The 16,967-nt window shown below is 41.9% G+C and overlaps 1 protein-coding gene across 1 annotated transcript in view; it reads left to right on the forward strand.

Annotated features, from left to right (window-relative positions):
- vat1 (vesicle amine transport 1) overlaps positions 1–16,967 on the forward strand; it is a 30,443-nt gene that overhangs the window by 5,668 nt on the left and 7,808 nt on the right. Inside the window, exons 2-3 of the mRNA XM_083931464.1 lie at positions 2,289–2,496; positions 16,427–16,597. Coding sequence (XP_083787590.1) covers positions 2,289–2,496; positions 16,427–16,597 — 379 coding nt within the window. The remainder of the gene's footprint in view (positions 1–2,288; positions 2,497–16,426; positions 16,598–16,967) is intronic.

Below are 16,967 nucleotides of genomic sequence, written 5' to 3' on the forward strand. Positions count from 1 at the left end.
ACCTTCGTCTTTTGGTTAAACCTGACTCAGGAACACAGGAAAAAAAATTTTTGTCCTCTGATAATTTTTTGCTGACATCACCAAAGCTCAAAGCCACGGAGCAGCTGACTTGGAGGCCCGCATACCCCAAAATTGAGTCACCATCTGATTAAGTCCATTCATGTACAGTTAACTGGAAGTGTCTTTGTTCAGCGCTCCTGCACTCCTGACCCCAACTGTGACTGAATTTGTTGCAGTGGCATGAAGGCTGAGAAAGGGAGAAGTGTGTGTGTGTGTGTGTGTGTGTGTGTGTGTGTGTGTGTGTGTGTGTGTGTGTGTGTGTGTGTGTGTGTGTGTGTGTGTGTGTGTGTGTGTGTGTGTGTGTGTGTGTGTGTGTGTGTGTGTGTGTGTGTGTGTGTGTGTGTGTCTTGAATGTTCCTACCCAGATTCGGTGTGACTGACAGTAACTCACATGCGTTACGTGGGTGCTGAAGAATAGCTGCGGATGCATTTGGATGTGATGTGTGAGTCATATTTGTGTGTTTCCTGTAAAAGCTTGAACTCCCACGTCTATCGATTTATGCCGATCTGTACCCCCAATTAAACCTGCAAAGGCTGATGAGTTTGAAGACTCAAAAACGGGGGGACGTAAAACCTGAGATGGAGATTGGAGAGAGCGAGTCAGCATGAATAACAAAGGGTAGGAAAAAAAAGTAGCCTACAGTAGAAAAAGTGAAAGTAGAGTTTGAAAATAAATCAAATGACTCTGCCTCAGATAGAAAGATGCAGGTCTGAAAAGGGAGAGAGAGAGGGAGATCTCTCTAATTGGAGTGGATAGACAGTGAGGCGCATGGCTCCCTCCAGACCATTAGAGAGGCCCGGGTGGAGAGGGTTTGTTCCCAGGAGGAGAGAGCTTGTCTTATGCTTAGCCATGGGGAAGAATCTGGCAGTGACTCTGATGAGTGGAGGGAAGCCAGGGGAGAAGATGGGCCCCATTGTCCTGTCTCACTGATGAGGAAGAGGGGATACGGGACACTCCTCGCAAGATAAAAAAAAAAAAAAGGATGGTAAAGACAGAACGAGACAGAGGAGGATGAAGAAATAAGGAAGGAAAGAGAGAACGTCAAAGAAGACTGAGACGCAGACAGGACCAGGGACTTCAGAAGGGGAAGGAAGATGTTCTAAAGTTGTAAAGGGAAAAGCAGTCAGGAAGTGAAAGAGAAAGAAGGGAAGAGAAAAAGTGAGGAGAATGGAAACAGGGCGGGAGGGAGAGTTGTGTCTAGAGGGGGTGAATAAGGGGGGAGGAAGAAAACAGGAAGAGAGTTATAAGGCTGCAGTCGTCTCTGTTTCCTGTGTCCCTTCGAGCGGGCTCTCCTGATTGGTTAGTGAGGACGCCGGGGGGTAAGTTTACATCCAGTCCCATCCTTTTTGAAAGGGACAGTTGTGAATGCTTTGATAAGGAGAGTTTGGAAGCAGAAGATGAGAAGATGGTGATCGTGGCGTGCAGCATGTTGGATGACATCTGTCGGTTCCTCACTGGCAGGATAGTAATTCTGAAAGATAGAAATGACTTAAATGACATACTGTATTTTATCACAGAAAGAACAATTCGTACACCAATCCCAAAGCATCTAACGCGTTAAACAAAACCCCGGTTCTTCTGTCACACAGTTACTACTCTTACTCCGCTTACTTCCTTGTTTGCTTTTTTTAAGAGCAAACACTTTGAGGTTTTGTGGACAAGGTGGCTGCATGTTCGCATGTCTGCCATTGTTGTAAACCACACTCTTGCAAACCACACACTGAGCAAAAGAAACTGTGAGGCCCCACTGCCCTGTCCTCTAGAAACCTCTAGTCTCACATCTCCAGACCTGTCTCCAATGGTCTGGCAGCATGCGCTATCGTTCTGCTATAGGGGAGGATAAATCTTACATTTATTTACACCGATCAAAATCGTCTCGGGCGGCGATAAAACCCTGGATGCAGCGAGGGTTGCCTTTGCAAAATGGATAGCTTGTGAGGTTTTATATCCACACTGTGCATCTGGTAAACCAAACTGGATAACCTCTAACTGCTAACAAAAGCAGTCTTGTGGTGTTCAGGTAGGGTATTTTATGCAGACATATTTAACATTTCTGTTTCATCCAATCATTTGAGCTACTCACCCTAGAAACTGTTGTCACTGGGGTATACACCCACCCCTGGTGGTTGGGAGTCACTGCATTAGGTGAGGTCACATTGAGTTTAGTAACGGAGCCCTTCACTCCACCTTCTTCTCATCCCCCGTCTTCCCGTGCCTTCTATTCCAGGTCGGCGACAAGGTGATGGTGTTGAACCGCTTTGGGCTGTGGCAGGAGGTGGCTGTGGTGCCGGCAACCCACACCTTCCTCATCCCAGATGGCATGAGCTTTGAGGAGGCTGCAGCCCTCCCCGTAAACTACATCACCGCCTACATGATGCTGTTTGACTTCGGCAACCTGAGGCCCAACCAGAGCGTCCTCATTCATGCCGCTGCAGGTAAGGAGGCAAATAGAATTATAGATAGGGGTACATGCACATAGGGCACACATAAACCCCTTTTAATTGATGTCAATCTTAGGCTGGGGATGGATGCACCACTCCTGAATTAATTATAATTTGATTCCTAATGCATTCACAAATCTAAAGCAAACATTTTTACCATGTTTACTGTAGTATCCATGTTTATTTATGTTGTAATCCAGCAACTGAAAACTACATTTAATCAGTTTCTTCTCAGTACATGTCAGCCCAGAACTCCCAGCCACGCAAATAAATTCAGTATTTCACCACCAGCCTTTTATAATCAGTCTGAAATCATCTACAGAGACTCAACACAAAGATGCAAAGCAAACTGCTTTGAATGTTTACACTGCCGGACTTCTTCCTTCTCTGCACCTCCTGTTTATGTATTTCTCTTCTATATGAATTATGGCTGCTGGTAAGAAGAAGGTCCCAGTATTCATTAGTATGAGATATGTCTCAGTCTTTTGCACTCTCTACAACTGCACTAATACTTGAGCACCTGCCACCTGGACTGTGAGGTCAAAGTTCAAAGTGAGTGGGAGGGAGAAAAATGGGGGATTGAGGGAGTTAAGGCACCTGTTTTGGGGTGGGATGCACCGAGTCTGAGAGTATTTTGATTTTGCTGTGTTTACACAATCGGGCCAGCTGGAGAGAACGGAGAGTGCATTAGCCAAAAAAAAAGAAAAGAAATGATCTCCCTGTTTCTCTCTCGCTTTCAGCCGGTGTACAGCTTTCACTTTTCCTCTCGTTCCCACTATTATCTTTGCAGAGGAAGTGAGAAAGGGCTCCTTCGTCATTCGGGACAGTGTGTGGGCGTTATATGGCGAAGAGAAGTCATCCTAAAATGAAACCTTAGCCCCATTTCTCTCTGTGAGGCAAAAAAAAATAGTCTGTTTTAGACTGCCAGCCCAGGTGGTTGTATCCCTTGCTATTAAAACAATGGCGCTGAAAAGGAATCAACTTGTAAGATGATCATTAAACTATTAAGTTTCCCCAGAGCTGAGTGACAGCTAACAGACTCGTAGTTGTGGGATTGGCGGTTTACAAAAGAATCCCAAATGTTTGCATCCACCATATCATCCGGCTGATGCCACTTATCCCTGTGAACATATATTTTTTGCCAGAGGTTTGTGCAGATGATGTTTGCTATAGGAGGAATGCTGTGGAAGCGTGGTGTAAGACACGTTTCCCCGCTGGTTTGGTCGCGGCGGCGTCTCTGGTTTCTCAGGGCAGGCTGCCAGTCTTGGCTCGCCAGCTGTCCGGACATCAGGATTGTAAAAGCACATTACTGAGGCTTATGACAAAAACATTTGCTTAACAGTCTGCTTCACTGCACTCTGTCATTCTTTGCATGTGTAAATCATTATCATACTGTGTGCTCTACTGCGCTGCTCCATTGAGACTTTTAAAGCTTTCTCGTTAACAGCAGTGAACATGAGAGTAGAAAAGGTGTTACCAGTGCACATCCTCTCGCCTCCCTCCGTCGTGTTGTGGGCCTGCATGGCTCACATGGTGCTAGACTAGTGTGAGGGTGAGGGGGTTCAACCCTTGAGGCTGTCAAAAATCGTTCTTGATTTTCTCTGATCAGTGAGATCAAAAATATCTGCTGTGACAGAGAGAGCGCGAGAGGGCGAGAGAGAAAGTGAGACTGTGATTGTGTCAGTGCCTATCTGTCTGTCTCAAGTCTTATATTTTTTAATATTATGAAGGAAATTGCAGACAGTGTGGCATGTATTCCTAAATAAATGTACTCCAATACCGAAAGTGGTTATTTGGGGATGCAGGATATATATACAGATAAATTATCGACCAATAACGGGACATATATATGTATATTATTATGTATTATTATAATAATTAAACATCTACACACTCAGGTACCGTGGGTAGCACCTTTCACATATCCAGTGATTTGCACGTAAAATAGAAATTTTTTAAACTTTACTAGAAATACAAGGAAATTAATATTTGAAGATCCAGAATTGTTCTTAGTTTCTGTAAGTTCAGAGCTATGAAAGATTACATTTTCAATCTTTGCTCACTACATCTGAGGGTTTCCGCCCTTCAGGTGTGCAGGTACAGGTACAGGTTATGAACTTTTAAAAACACAATAATTCATCTTATCCGTATTGCCCATGAAAAGCAGGTAATTATCGGTTATTGAGTGAAATAAAAATTGTATTGTGTATCCCTAATTGTAACAATAAACAGAAATGTTGATACTAGTTTCAGTAATTTATGCCAAACAATAAATGGCAAACATGCACTGGATGAGGTTTATTCAGGTGTCGAGATCATCTGTTTTTATCTGTTATATTTCAGTGTAATCTGAGTATCTTTAGGTTTTGCACCCTGTCTCTCATCACTTTGGTCTCTGGGAAAATGTGACTCACTGATCAGCCTGAACAATAATCAACAAGTTAATTGAAAATGAAAATAAATGTTAGTTGCAGCACTGCAATAATATCAATTCAGGGTGTGGTTCCCTTCTTTTTGGCTGAATATCTTTACAGTCCATCCTCTGGTGACATATTTCTGAGGAGTGAGCAGATCAAAGAGATTTCCCCATCCATGATTATCTCTCATGAATATCTTTTTGAGGCCGGCGGAGGAAAATCTTTCCAGCATTTCACACATTTTGTGAAACTGCTCTAAGGTATTGTTCAGTTTCTTTGAGATCCCTTCCAACTTTACCCATTCAGATGTTTTTTTATTTGACTGAAATGCCTAACATGAAAATGTGGAACACCACTGCCAAAGCCTCAACAAAAATTCCTTATCCAGTTGAAATGTTTTCCTAGAAGTGATCTCCTTTTTCTATCTAGAGTGAAAACCAATGCTAAGTAACACATCAGAATACAGAGCATGTATTGTATTTTGATTGTGAAACAGTAATTAACAAGTAGTCTGTTAGCACTCGACCCTGCCCAGAACGCCTCATTTAACCAAGCGCAGCATTACTTTGCGGTTAAAAGGCTTTACTTCAACTCATCAGACTGTCTCACAAGACTTCACTACTGACGATTGCATATAAAGTTGTGCATCAAACTAAACAGCAGTGGATCTGTGTGCCAGACAAGTCTCCGCAACACTGCATTCCACTGCTAGATCAGTCTATGTTTTGCAAAGGTGAAATAGTGAGCTTTTACATGAGATTAACTGGGGCTATTTGTACAGCTGAGGACTAGCATTGGTACAGAAGACAGACAGCGATTTGTTTATCAGGTTTACCAAACAGCAGCCACAGACTCAGTCTCTAACTCTTTTTACTTCTACTGTCATAACTGTTTTATCATCTTTCTGCTTGAAGGGGTCGTCTTCATTTTATCTGTCTGATGGTTGACTTGTTTATTCCCATGATAAGGTTGTAATCTACCGATTTAATCACGTAAGGAAAATCCTCATCCACTTTTCAATTACGTTGTCTCCTAAGCCCCTGAAACTCGCAATGAAACCGATAATTCATGTTAAATTATTCTAATAATAATATTCTCGTAATATCATCACCCTCAACAGTTATTAAAGAGATATCTGTCAAGATACGAAGAGTGGTCCTTCATCTCGTGACCCTGCTATTAATTAACATTATTTAATTACTATTACTATTTATTTTAGTTACATTCATTCAGCTGAGGCTTTTGTCCAAAGCGACCTACAATTAGTGCATTCAGCCGTGAAGATACCACACAAAAAGTGCAAGAATCATGAGAGTGCAAAAACAGATTAAATAAGCAAAAGCTGCTTAAGTGCTACATTTTAGACTACAGCGGAAAGAGCATAGACAATCAGATAATGCCGACTTAAAGTAAGTAAGAAAGTAAATATACACAGCTGATACTTGAAGTCCTTGAAGTAAGATATCCTAGAAGTCTATGAAATAGATTTAAAAAAAGTGAAAAGGCAAGTCCTATTTATACGGACCATGTCTCAGAGGGCTTTACAAGGTGAACAACGTACGGCACAGTATGTCCTATAGGGTTAGTACAAAGTCTTGAAAGTTTGGAAAATGCCTAATTTTAGCTGTTATGTTTTCAAGGGTAGGAATATGCTTGAATTTGAATATACTCTTGATTTTCAACTTAATCTACCCAATCACTCATGTAAACGAAAAAATCTTTTACTATTTGAAATGACAAAGTCCCTAAATTTAATGATAAAGGCTTCGAGAGTACCTTGAAATTGCTTGAAAAGTGCTTTTTTTTTTAACTTAAAAACTGTAGGAACCATAAAACATTTAAAAAAAAGAGATAAGGTATTTGGAGAGCTTAAGGTCCTGGTAGGCATTTTGTTACATTTGGACAGAGCCAGACTAGCTGTTTCACTCTGATTCCAGTCTTTATGCTAAGCTAAGCTAACTGGCTCCCGCTACATACTGTATCTATTCTACGGAAATTAAATCTTCCCATTTAAGTCAGAGCGAATAAGTTCTTTTTCTCCAAACTGTCAAACTAACTGGGTTCACTTCACAGTGTAAAATACTTGAATTGCTGCTAATCAGTGCCTACAGCCCCTCCGACCACCTCCTCGGACATACAGCAGTCATACACATTCACACGGGGCCCGGTGGGTGAAGTGTCTTGCCCAAGGATGCTGAGACCATGACACAAGCAGGGCAGGGCCGACCCTTCAGACACTGGCCAACCCTCACTACCAACTGAGCCACAGCCGCCCCACTCAAAGCACTCAACTCCCTTTATTTATCAATTATGTTTTCTGACCGTTGTGCATCGCAAAACAATGACTTAACACTTGTGACTCGTCTAAGCCACTAGAAATTTGCAAAAAAGAGAGAAAGAAATGGTCCTTAGCTTATCTTCGTTTTACCAAGAAAGCTGACAACAGTGCAGTAATATGTTGAAACCTTTTTTTTATTTCCGAAATTCCAGCAATGCCATGTATTTGACTCCCAACCGTGCAGTACTTCCATCACAGAGAGTAAACATCCTGTGTTGTAACATTAGCAGCCCACAGGCAGGCTTAGAAGATGTGTTGACCAAGAAAACTGAAATTAAAACAAATTATGTACAAATATTCCCTCATTTCATCTACGCTGTGTACTGTGTAAAAAAAACAGTTGTGTTGACGCTGAGAAAAAATTGACCAGGAATCCACAAGGTAACTTTAAAGAAGCGGGACGATAAGCAGAATCGATAATGGAATTGGTATCAATAAGATCTTACCAATTCCCATCCCTAAATCATTTTCTCAAAATTACAGTGTGTGTGTGTGTGTGTGTGTGTGTGTGTGTGTGTGTGTGTGTGTGTGTGTGTGTGTGTGTGTGTGTGTGTGTGTGTGTGTGTGTGTGTGTGTGTGTGTGTGTGTGTGTGTGTGTGTGTGTGTAGAGTAAATTCTGGTGAATAGTCCTCAGCTGCCTCTCCCTTGGGTCCGCTCCTGTCCTCTCTCTCCAAACAATAGCTTGTTGTATTTCCTCCCATCGTGCCTCCCTTCTCTGCCGCACATCTGCATCCTCCGTTCTCCTCTTCCCCCTCCGGCCCACTCCTGCCCCCTCCGGCCTTGCATGACCTGGCCATATCCGTGCTCGATTCCTCGTCACTGCTAGAACGTATCTCCTTTTGTTTTCCCCAGAGGACTTGGGCGAGGGGAAGTTCAGTGACATTTGAATCTATCTCGTGGGTCTTCCACTGTGCCGACAGCCTTTCCTCTGACCTCTCCCTGAACTGGTCCTTATGTTTATGAACCCTGGCTGGCCACCCCGCCACCACACCCACACTACACATTCCTGCATACATATGGGGCTCCGCTGCTTCCAGTGATGACGTCCACCTCTTGTTTTATTAAGGAGCTTTCAAGTGACTGCAGGCCAAGGCCAAGTGTCACGCATTGTGTTGCAGATGTGTAATGCGTGATATAAATTAGGAGGTGCTACAGGAGCCTGTGTCATCAATTTATCTGAGGATTTTTGCTTCATTCATTCATTTAATGCTGCCAAGAGTTTGTGGATTCCAACTGGATCTTCTCACTCCGTAGAAACACTCATGCTCAATAACAGCGCTGTAAGGTGTTTGGGCCTGCTAGATAACATATGTTTGAGATTTGTCTTCCACAAATCCTGTGAGCGAATGTTATTAAACTTTTTTATTTCCCCTCCAGCAAATGATGGCGTCTTCCATACTTTTGCAGCTGCTTCTTGCTGGAGTGTGTGTGTTTAGGATATTGTTCCATCAGGTTACACTGAGGATTGTCTGGAAACACTTGATGTGAGTAGCTTCCAGCTGCTGCATATGGGTACAATATACCTGTGATGGGTGACTGCTGTCATCCGTGTAATCCTTGTTAATAGACTATAGAGTTGAGCTGCTTGTGCTGGAAGTAATTGCTACCATTTTAAATTCAAGGGACTCAGTGGATAAGTTAATGAATTTAAAATGTTTGTGTTAATGTCATTAGTTGGAATTATTTTAACATTGTTTTGTTTTTGAGGAATCATGTTTTTTTGTATGGCAGATTGCTCTAAATCCTGTGATTAAGCCAGTTGGAGGCACAAAGCATCAGAGCTGAGGTAAATTCAGGATGCTTCACTTTTGCAATTGGAATCAAAAAATGCCTCATCCTCACCAAATTCTTCCAAAAGTGACCCTGAATATGAAAGGGAATTGATTTGATCTGATGAGCGTTTTATCAGGTCGCCTCAATACCTGATCATTAGCTTTGACTACCTGTTACTGGGAAGTTTGTGATTGGCTGTTTTACAAGCTTGAAACTTTGACTTTCCATCAAACAACCAACTATTTACTTGTTGGTTGACCCCTCAGCAGTATTTCCTGTCATGTAAGATTGTCTGTGCAAAACATGATCAGGACTTTAACTTCTGGAAGGAAATTATTATCACTAGTTAAGAGATGATGCACCTTAAACCTCTTTGTGCCACAGTCTTAGTAAATCTAAATGCTTAAAGGAGCCTGAACAGGTGGCTAGATCTCTTGTGTTTGGTTGATGAGAGCCAGATTCTGGTGCAGATCCTCATGATTGCTGTCAGACCTGCAGGCAGGGCCTCGGGCTGACCGCAGGAGCCCTCGTTGAACAGTCAACTGCAGATAGGATTGAAAAATGGGAAGCAAAAAATGTCTTTGAAGGTTGGATGATTGCGAGGAACTCTCGAGGTAGAAGGAAAGAAATATAGATTTCTATGTATCTTATTTCTCCCAGGACTCCCCCCTGACAGACTATTGCTCTCATTCACTGTATATGAGCTGACAAAGTCTCTCTCATCTCTCTTTTATGGGCTCATTGTTCCTGTGAGCCATACTAAAAGACTCATGTGCCTTGAAAATTGTTTCCTCTCCTCTCCTCTCCTCCCGCTCTGTCTGCTCAGGAGGTCTTACCCTAGTTTAGAGAATGCTAATTCAGTCTGACCACTAAGCAGGAGTCTGAGCTGCGTGGTTGAACCGTTTCTGTGTTCCCCAGGCCTGGCATCGCCGGCGGCAGATCAGCTGCACTGATAGGAGAGGGAAACCAGGGCAACCTCCGACCTAACCCACCAATCACATCGCTCACTCAAGCTCTCATCGCTGTAGTCGTTGACAAATCCACCCCCCACCCTTACCAGCACATACAGTTGCAGGTGTATGGGAAACCTGTTTCAGGACACCTGTGTTGTGTGTGTGTGTGTGTGTGTGTGTGTGTGTGTGTGTGTGTGTGTGTGTGTGTGTGTGTGTGTGTGTGTGTGTGTGTGTGTGTGTGTGTGTGTGTGTGTGTGTGTGTGTGTGTGTGTGTGAAACTGGATGAGTGTGCACCAGCTTGTGGCTTATTTTGCAACCCGCTGCATGGGAGGAAAGAAAGTGGTGGTATATATTTTGTGCTCATAAATACAGATGCATAGTGCGTTTGTGTTTGCAAAATCACAGGGACCACCTTCACACATTAAAGGATTTTTTTTCTAATTCACTCACTCAGTCACTAAAATGGGCTTCCTCTATGCTGCACAGAGAGAAATTCACCATCAGAAAGAGCCCATCAAACTCTGCTCTTCAATCACACAGTGTGCACACACACATTCACACACACACACACAGTCATCCCAGAAAAACACCAAGGTTACATAATGCAGAGTAATACCTCAAGAGTACACGTTCACGAACAGCCAACCACAGCTCCTGTCGCCGTTAAAGGACTCCTATCTGAACTCTGCACAAAGCGGGAATAAAAAGTGAATTTTTTTGGGTTCAACTTGTTGATGTTGTAACGCAGCCACAGCGAGGTTCTTTTGGGTGAAACGAGATGCTTGGGTCCACGTTTGTATTTCATTCTTTGTCAGCCACGACGACCACCACAGGCTAATGATAGGTTCAGAAAGAACGAGTCCTTGAGGAAATGTGGAAATGAATGCAGAAGAAAATCGCACAAGAAAACAACACGGTGCTCAGAGACAAGGGACCAAGCATCACTCTGGTGTTGACAGTAGACATATGGTCCCCATCCGTCCCCTGACTAACACCTGAGAGATCACAGCCTGGCTCACACAGTCGAAGAAACGCTCTGATGTGAGATGTTTTTTTGATTTAGACATGGGCTGTCACTGAGAGGTGTATTAATCGGGACGAGGCAGACGTGGACTCCATCCCATTATTTTTTCCTGTGTCTGAAAAACATTTCTGATGTCCCAAACCCACTCTTGCTGTTGAGCTCTGGGTGTGGAGCAATAACAGTGGCCTCAGTGTCAGGCTGGATTCCGCTGTGTTTTGGGGGGAAAATTCCTTTTCGCTCCTCACAGTCACATTATGGAAGCCAAGTGCAATTTGTGCCAAAATGCGTAAGGATTGAGGGGGAAGACAAAACCCTTGCTGTGTATCCTGTCTCTCCAGAGAGAGAAAAACAAAATAGATAGGTGGATGCTTTTTGACGTTTCCTAATTTCTAAGTGTAAACAAATCAATTGAATCTTGAGGAGAACAAATGAAATTAGCAGCAAGAATTCGCTTAACCTGATTTCTCTTACCGCGAGGAATGGGTAAGTGTTTGTGGACGGTCTTAAATTACACTCAACTCTTACCAAGAGAAAGTCTGAAGAAGTAGATATGGAGGGAAAAACTACAAATCAGGAAACAGAGGAAACAATGGGAACTGGAGCCCTGGGTTAATGAAAGGTTAATATTTTAATCTCCATGTGCATACTTGTGAAGATTACCTGATACTAGGAGCAGCCATTCAGGACTGTTTAAGGCTGCAGTCCTGCTCCTCTCTCCCTTGTGATCAGAGTATGGATGTATGGATGTGTGTATGTGTGTGTGTGTGTGGGGGGGGGGGGGCAGTAAGGGGTTCTTGGCACAGCTCAGCAGTCTTGTGATGGGAGATCAGGAGTTTTTTCTCAGGGTATTCAGGAACAGGTACCTTGATCCTCCCTGGTCAGCCTGTTTAGAATTGAATTATGTTTTTATACACCCCTATTTTGAGAAAGAACAGACATTTGCTACTTTAAAATATATATTTATTTTGTGTTCTGTTCATCTAAGTAATGGTTTAAAGCCTGATTGGAAAGTAAGAAGATTGATTTATGCAGAGTTTGTTTTCCCATTGCTCACTGACTTCATAAAACAGCAACAGAAGGGGAATCACTGTGTTTATGACAGCAGCGTTGGTTAAATATTAATATGCGAAGGCCTGGCTGTAAGTACGTGGGAATAATGGATGCATCATCCTGTTGGACACTTTTCACACCTGTATGTGAGGGTTGCTACTATGCAACAGAGCCATTTAGTAAAAACAGCTCTTAACCCCCCACTCACATAATGCATATTAAACATTTTCACACCTTTTTTTTTTTAAATCTTCCCTTCTACTCATAGTTGCACATGTACTTCTGTAAAACGCTGTGTCAAAGGCAACCAGATGCACAAGTACATTTGCAATCACTTATCACTGTATTTCTGCATAGTCAGTGTACGTCCCCAGTTTGGTGACGCAGACAGGAGACCCAGCTTGCAATGTGCTGCTGTGGACGGGGGCAGCAGGTAATCCAATTTCAGCCAACCATGAAAAAGGCTCTCCTAAAAAAAGATATCATTTTCAGTACATGCTATATTTAGAATATTTTCGCCGCTTTACATTGCGTTCAATCAGCCCTGTTTAAGTTTACGTGGGGAGAACTGAAGCCGTTCTATGTTTTTGTCAAAGCCACAAGACTCCTTTGACAAAAACAGTCATTTTACCTAACAGAACACAGTTGTTGGTCTACCGCTGCCTCGATCAGTTAGTTTGATTGTTAGTTACGTTACTTCCTAACCCTTTTAATCACCAAAATCACACAAAACGGCTTCAGTTCCTCCCACATAAACATAAACAGGGCTTTCTGGTGACAAGGTAAAGCTGTTTTTTAGGGTTTTTAGGCGGTACATTGCTTAGCTTCCAGGCCTGTCCTCCTTCCTGCTTCTCCAAACTGGGGGCATGCCGACCGCCATCTTCTCTAAAGGTAAAACACTGACTATGGATAAGTACCTCACACAATCCCACTTCAAAATATCCAAACTATTCCTCTGATTCTGCTTATAAATGGCTCCTGAACATATAAAAACCTTTACACATACTCACAAGTGGCTGGCTAGTCAAACCTTGGTGGCTATTAAAAGGAAAGTATGACCCAGTCTGTCAAACATAAACTGAAGACAAACATACGATTGCCATCAAATGACTCGTATGTGCCCAAAGGAAGAGCAGTCAATGAAACAAAATGGCTCCCTTTGCTCAGTCATTGCCGGCAATTTGGCCGAGGTTTCCTTGGCAACACAAACTTGGTTTCTCACTGAGAACAAGATGGTGCTGTTACACACTCACATCCAACAGCAACAGCCTTGATTTTGTTTTCTCATCAATTGTCCCGTCAGTGTCAGCAGCAGGCGTGATTATTGGAATGTAGAGCAGTCTATTCAACTCACATGCACCTGAGATCTCAGATGAGAAGCACAAATCAGAGACGTCTTTGGTTTTTACACTGAAACTGAGGGCAGGGAAGGGGTTTTATTCAAATGATTTGCCTTTTTTTCACCAAGGGACTATTTTTTTGTAACAAAGCACTCCGAGGATGTTGTTCTCATTACTTAAAATACCATAAAATTTAACCTTTATTTTCATTCTCATGCATAAAGTTGCCTGGTCAGAGATTAATAAAGAGGATGATGTGATTTGTCATTCATTGTATAACTACAATTAATTTTTTTTGGCCAGTGTCATTGAGGAAACTGAGCTTTGTGACAGGTTCAGTGGCTCAGAATGAAAAAGATATAAAGACATGATCTTTCTGATATTCAGATATTCAAATAATTAAAGGCAGTATGTAACTGTTCTGCTTTACAATCTCTAAAAACAAGTAGACCTATGATAAATATTTTGTAGAGTTGCATACTTCTTATTTTCCCGAAAATGTTCAAACCAAAGAAATCTGTAATTGTTCAGGAAAAAGTTTCATTGGGTCGTCTTCAATGGCTTCATTTCCTTTGTGCATGCATCAAAGTAGTGGTCATACCAATCTTTTTATCCAGTAGCTATCCAAAAGCTGAGTAAACGTTAGTAGCACCTCTGCTCACAGCCCCTCCCTGACGTACCAAACATCGCAGAAGAAACACAGATATTTATTTATCTTATTTAAAGAAAGTTTTTTAGGGCTTTTTATGTCCTTTTTCTTAGAGCAACTGAATAGTGACAGGAAAGGGAGAAGAGAGAGAGGGGATATCAGGGTCAGATTCGACTCAAGGACTCTAGCCTATATGGGGCATGCACGCTACCCGGTGAGCTAGAAACCATCCTGTTACAGATTTCTTTAAATGTGACACTGTTTCATTCAGTGTTTGTATCTATTAATCACCTGGTGCATTTGGAGGAGACCTCTGCGAATAATTTAGCTCCTCATAAAAACTTCCTGAACGATTCCAAATTGGAAGAAGCTGAAAGTGCAACGAATAATCTTTATCGATTCTGCATAGTAATGTTACTGGCAACAGGACAAGATTTGGGCATCGGAAGTGGTCTGGTTTCTTTTTGTAGGCAATATTTACCAATCACTTTTGAGCAGGCTTTGGTTGCATGTGGGTAAACAATCCATGTGGAGAGCCAATGATAGACATATTTTAAACTTTTAAATAGCTTGACAAAGACTGGTCCAGTTACACTGAGTATGCAAAGTAGACCTTAGAAGAAGCTTGTAGCTGTCCAAGGAAATTTTAGGTGATTTTGAATTTGTCAGATCAACTTAAATGTTCAGTGTACCTTCCTGGGTTGAGAAAATTCTCTATCAACCAGAGAAAAACCCAATGGCTTGCAGATGTACCGTAATATGTGTTATTTCTGTGTGTGTGTTTTCTCCGAGTATAAGGACAAAGGAAGAATCTTTTTTTTCTATGTCTGTCACATGAATGATAGAATCTGAAATGAGCAAGATTAAAAATACATCTTCCTCTTTGGTTACTTCTGCACAAGTCTAATCAAACATCCATAGGTTTTCTCGTGCATGTGCCTGGTTGTCTTTATCTCACTGGTTGTGCATCATAAAGGTTTAGTTTCTTATATAAGCATGCAAATCATTCTGCATTAATTTAATCCATACCTGTCCGGCAGTCTGGCAGCTCTGCTATGCCATTAAAAAACAGATGTAAATGCACATGTTTTGTGATGCTTTCTCTCTGGTATCAGATAAGACGTGCTCTTTACGTGGTCAGGCATAAATGACCTTTATGGATGCCTTTCAGTTCAAGTCCTCAAGTCAGCCTCCATTTCAAACAAGCCACTGCTTATCGGTAACCTATTACTTCTTGCTCTGGCTGCCTTTGCAAACATTGGCTGAGGCATTTGCCACAACTATGTACACACTTTCAAATAAAGCGAACACAAACACAGATATCCGAAACATCCACTGAAGCACACAGTCTCACAGCACTTTGTCTTTCAAAGTTTTTCCTGGACAACGCAGCACATTTTGTTTTCAGCTGGCACGGTTATTCGGAGCTGTGTTTATGTAATTTGCGACAGAACGTCATCCAGCTCTGCTTTTCCGAACAAAACAGACGCCACAACTACTCCTTTTTTTTTGTCCTGTGGAATTTTAGACAGGTTGTCTTGAATAAGGGAACAAAAAATTAGACACTACAATGGCTACTCTCTGCAGGGTGTGTGTGTGTGTGTGTGTGTGTGTGTGTGTGTGTGTGTGTGTGTGTGTGTGTGTGTGTGTGTGTGTGTGTGTGTGTGTGTGTGTGTGTTCCTCAGGCCAGTCGGGGGTAATTTGATTGTGTTTAATGCGCTCTTTACATACCCTTGAGCACAACACATCCACACTGTTATTGACTTGCTTATTTGGAACAATAAATAATGCAAATCACATTTACCCGCCGTTGAAAATATGTGTGGAATGGGACTTCTTTAGCTGTTCTGTTCAGCCCAGTTTCTTTTGCAGGTTTTGATGTTGCTTTGAACAACCATATTCAGTTAAGGTTGACTCTTTGTCAGCCATATTTGCAGTACAATGAATCACAAGCCATGTCCTGAAATGTATATCTTTATTCATTAGGTATATACAATATACAGTATATGGTCAAAACCATACATTTCTTTTTTATTTCTTTTTTATTGTTTCTATCATGATGTAACTAGGAAGACACTTTACGTTCTGATCCTTTGCACGTTAAGTCCATTTTGCACTTAAGTTCTTAATAAAATAATAAAATACTTTTTAAATTGTATTATTAGAATTAAATTCACACAAGAGTATACAAAATAGGCTTTACCATGTGGTTATGTCATACAGACAATTTATTAATTTATTGAATAACCAGAAAACACATGCTATATTGTGATATACAAATATATTGTTATTAAGATGTGGAGTTACCTACACCAGGATAGAAGATTTTAGCCATATTGCCCAGCCCCTGTTGCTATTAACCCTGCCCTTCTCCCTTCAGGTGGTGTGGGTATTGCAGCCACTCAGCTGTGCAACACAGTGAAGGACGTGACTGTGTTCGGCACGGCATCCGCCAGCAAGCACGAGACCATCAGCCAGGGCGGAGTCACGCATCCCATCGACTATCGCACCAAGGACTACGTGGAAGAAGTCCGCAAGATCAGTCCGAAAGGTGCAGTACTGATATACAAGCAAGTTGAAAATTTGTTTGTAGATTTGCTTTATTTATAGCTTTGATCCTTTCGATACCATCAAATGTGGATATTGTATCATTTTTAAGCATGTGGTCTTGAAAAGTATTGACATATTGATACTTTTACATCCTCACAGGGTTAACACCAACATGTTGAACACTGCTTCCTGAAGAGAATTGTCCAGATCAATATATTCCCACTGGCACAAAGCAATACTGTGTGACGGCAGCATTTGTTGATCAGTGTTGAACAAACTGCAGACAGTGCGATGATATATTTTTATACACTTTGTTTTCTTTCCCTCTTGACACAATCCTCAGCAGAGCTGGCTGCCATGCCCACTAGACT

Source organism: Echiichthys vipera (genome assembly GCF_963691815.1).
Source record: "Echiichthys vipera genome assembly, chromosome: 17".
Taxonomy (NCBI): domain Eukaryota; kingdom Metazoa; phylum Chordata; class Actinopteri; order Perciformes; family Trachinidae; genus Echiichthys; species Echiichthys vipera.